The sequence below is a fragment of the Myotis brandtii genome, unplaced genomic scaffold (assembly GCF_000412655.1).
Source record: "Myotis brandtii unplaced genomic scaffold, ASM41265v1 scaffold12782, whole genome shotgun sequence".
In the NCBI taxonomy this organism is placed as follows: Eukaryota; Metazoa; Chordata; class Mammalia; order Chiroptera; family Vespertilionidae; genus Myotis; species Myotis brandtii.
In genome coordinates this window covers 4,706-6,171 of record NW_005354501.1, presented here as the reverse complement: position 1 = coordinate 6,171, position 1,466 = coordinate 4,706, and the positions used below count along the sequence as shown (strand labels likewise).

General features: G+C 63.6%; 1 protein-coding gene across 1 annotated transcript; it reads left to right on the top strand.

Annotated features, from left to right (window-relative positions):
- Window positions 1-6: 6 nt before the first annotated feature.
- Window positions 7-1,095, top strand: LOC102245958 (amiloride-sensitive amine oxidase [copper-containing]; the record flags this gene model as incomplete). Its single annotated transcript, XM_005859565.2, has 1 exon — window positions 7-1,095. A coding segment is annotated over one exon (1,089 nt), but the record flags the coding sequence as incomplete, so codon positions are not given.
- Window positions 1,096-1,466: the final 371 nt, after the last annotated feature.

Sequence of the window (1,466 nt, the reverse complement as noted above, 5' to 3'; positions counted from 1 at the left end):
CACACCCGATGCCTGACTTTCACCGACGTGGCCCCTCAGGGCTTGGCCTCAGGCGAGCGCCGCTCCTGGATCATCTTGCAGCGCTTTGTGGAAGGCTTCTACTTGCACCCCACAGGCCTGGAGCTCCTCCTGGACCACAGCAGCATGAACGCCCAGGACTGGGCGGTGGAGCAGGTCTGGTACAACGGGAAGTTCTACCGAAGCCCAGAAGAGCTGGCCCGGAAGTACGATGCTGGAGAGGTGGACATGGTGTTGCTGGAGGACCCGCTCCCCGAGGGCAAGGGGGCCGAGGGCTCAGAGGAGCCGCCCCTCTTCTCATCCTACAAGCCACGCGGGCACTTCCCCAGCCCCATGACCGTGAAGGGCCCACACCTGGTCCAGCCCCAAGGCCCCCGCTACAGGCTGGAGGGCAACGCCGTGCTCTACGGGGGCTGGAGCTTCGCCTTCAGACTGCGGTCCTCCACGGGGCTACAGGTGCTGAACGTGCATTTCGGTGGGGAGCGCATTGCCTACGAGGTGAGCGTCCAGGAGGCAGTGGCGCTGTATGGAGGCCACACACCTGCGGGCATGCAGACCAAGTACATCGACGTGGGCTGGGGTTTGGGCACCGTCACCCATGAGTTGGCCCCTGGCATCGACTGCCCAGAGACGGCCACCTTCCTGGATGCCCTCCACTACTATGATGCCGACGACCCTGTCCACTACCCCCGAGCCCTCTGTGTCTTCGAGATGCCCACGGGGGTGCCCCTTCGGCGCCACTTTGACTCCGACTTCAAGGGTGGCTTCAACTTCTATGCAGGGCTCCAGGGCCAGGTGCTGGTGCTGCGGACGACATCCACGGTCTACAACTATGACTACATTTGGGACTTCATCTTCTACCCCAACGGGGTGATGGAGGCCAAGATGCACGCCACTGGCTACGTGCACGCCACCTTCTACACGCCCGAGGGGCTGCGCTATGGGACACGCCTGCACACGCACTTGATCGGCAACATGCACACTCACCTGGTACACTACCGGGTAGACCTGGACGTGGCAGGTAGGACTCGCTGGCTCCAGACGTCCCCAGGCCAGACCTCTGTGTGCAAACACTGACTCCCACTGTGGGAGCCGATGCTGCATCCCGGACACACAACATCAGGAGAACGTGCCCCACCTGCTCTGAGCCCGCAGGGCTGGAGTCCCTGAGCCCCCGGAAAGGGTGAATGTGAACAGCGCCCCAGTGCTGCCCGGGGTGCGGCAGCCTGGACCCTGTCCTTGCCCTGGGGCTGTGCTGACCCCTGGGTCGGGTGGGTTGGGTAGAAAGGTGCGCTCAGGGTGGCAGAGAGGACAATGCCTCGATGTCAGCAAGGTCGCTGCTGCCTGGCACCTGGAGGTGGACGCAGCACCATTGGGGTTACTCGCTGTGTCTCCTGGGTTGATGGTGTCACCGCAGCATAGGCCTCGTGGCAGGATGTGGCCTGACA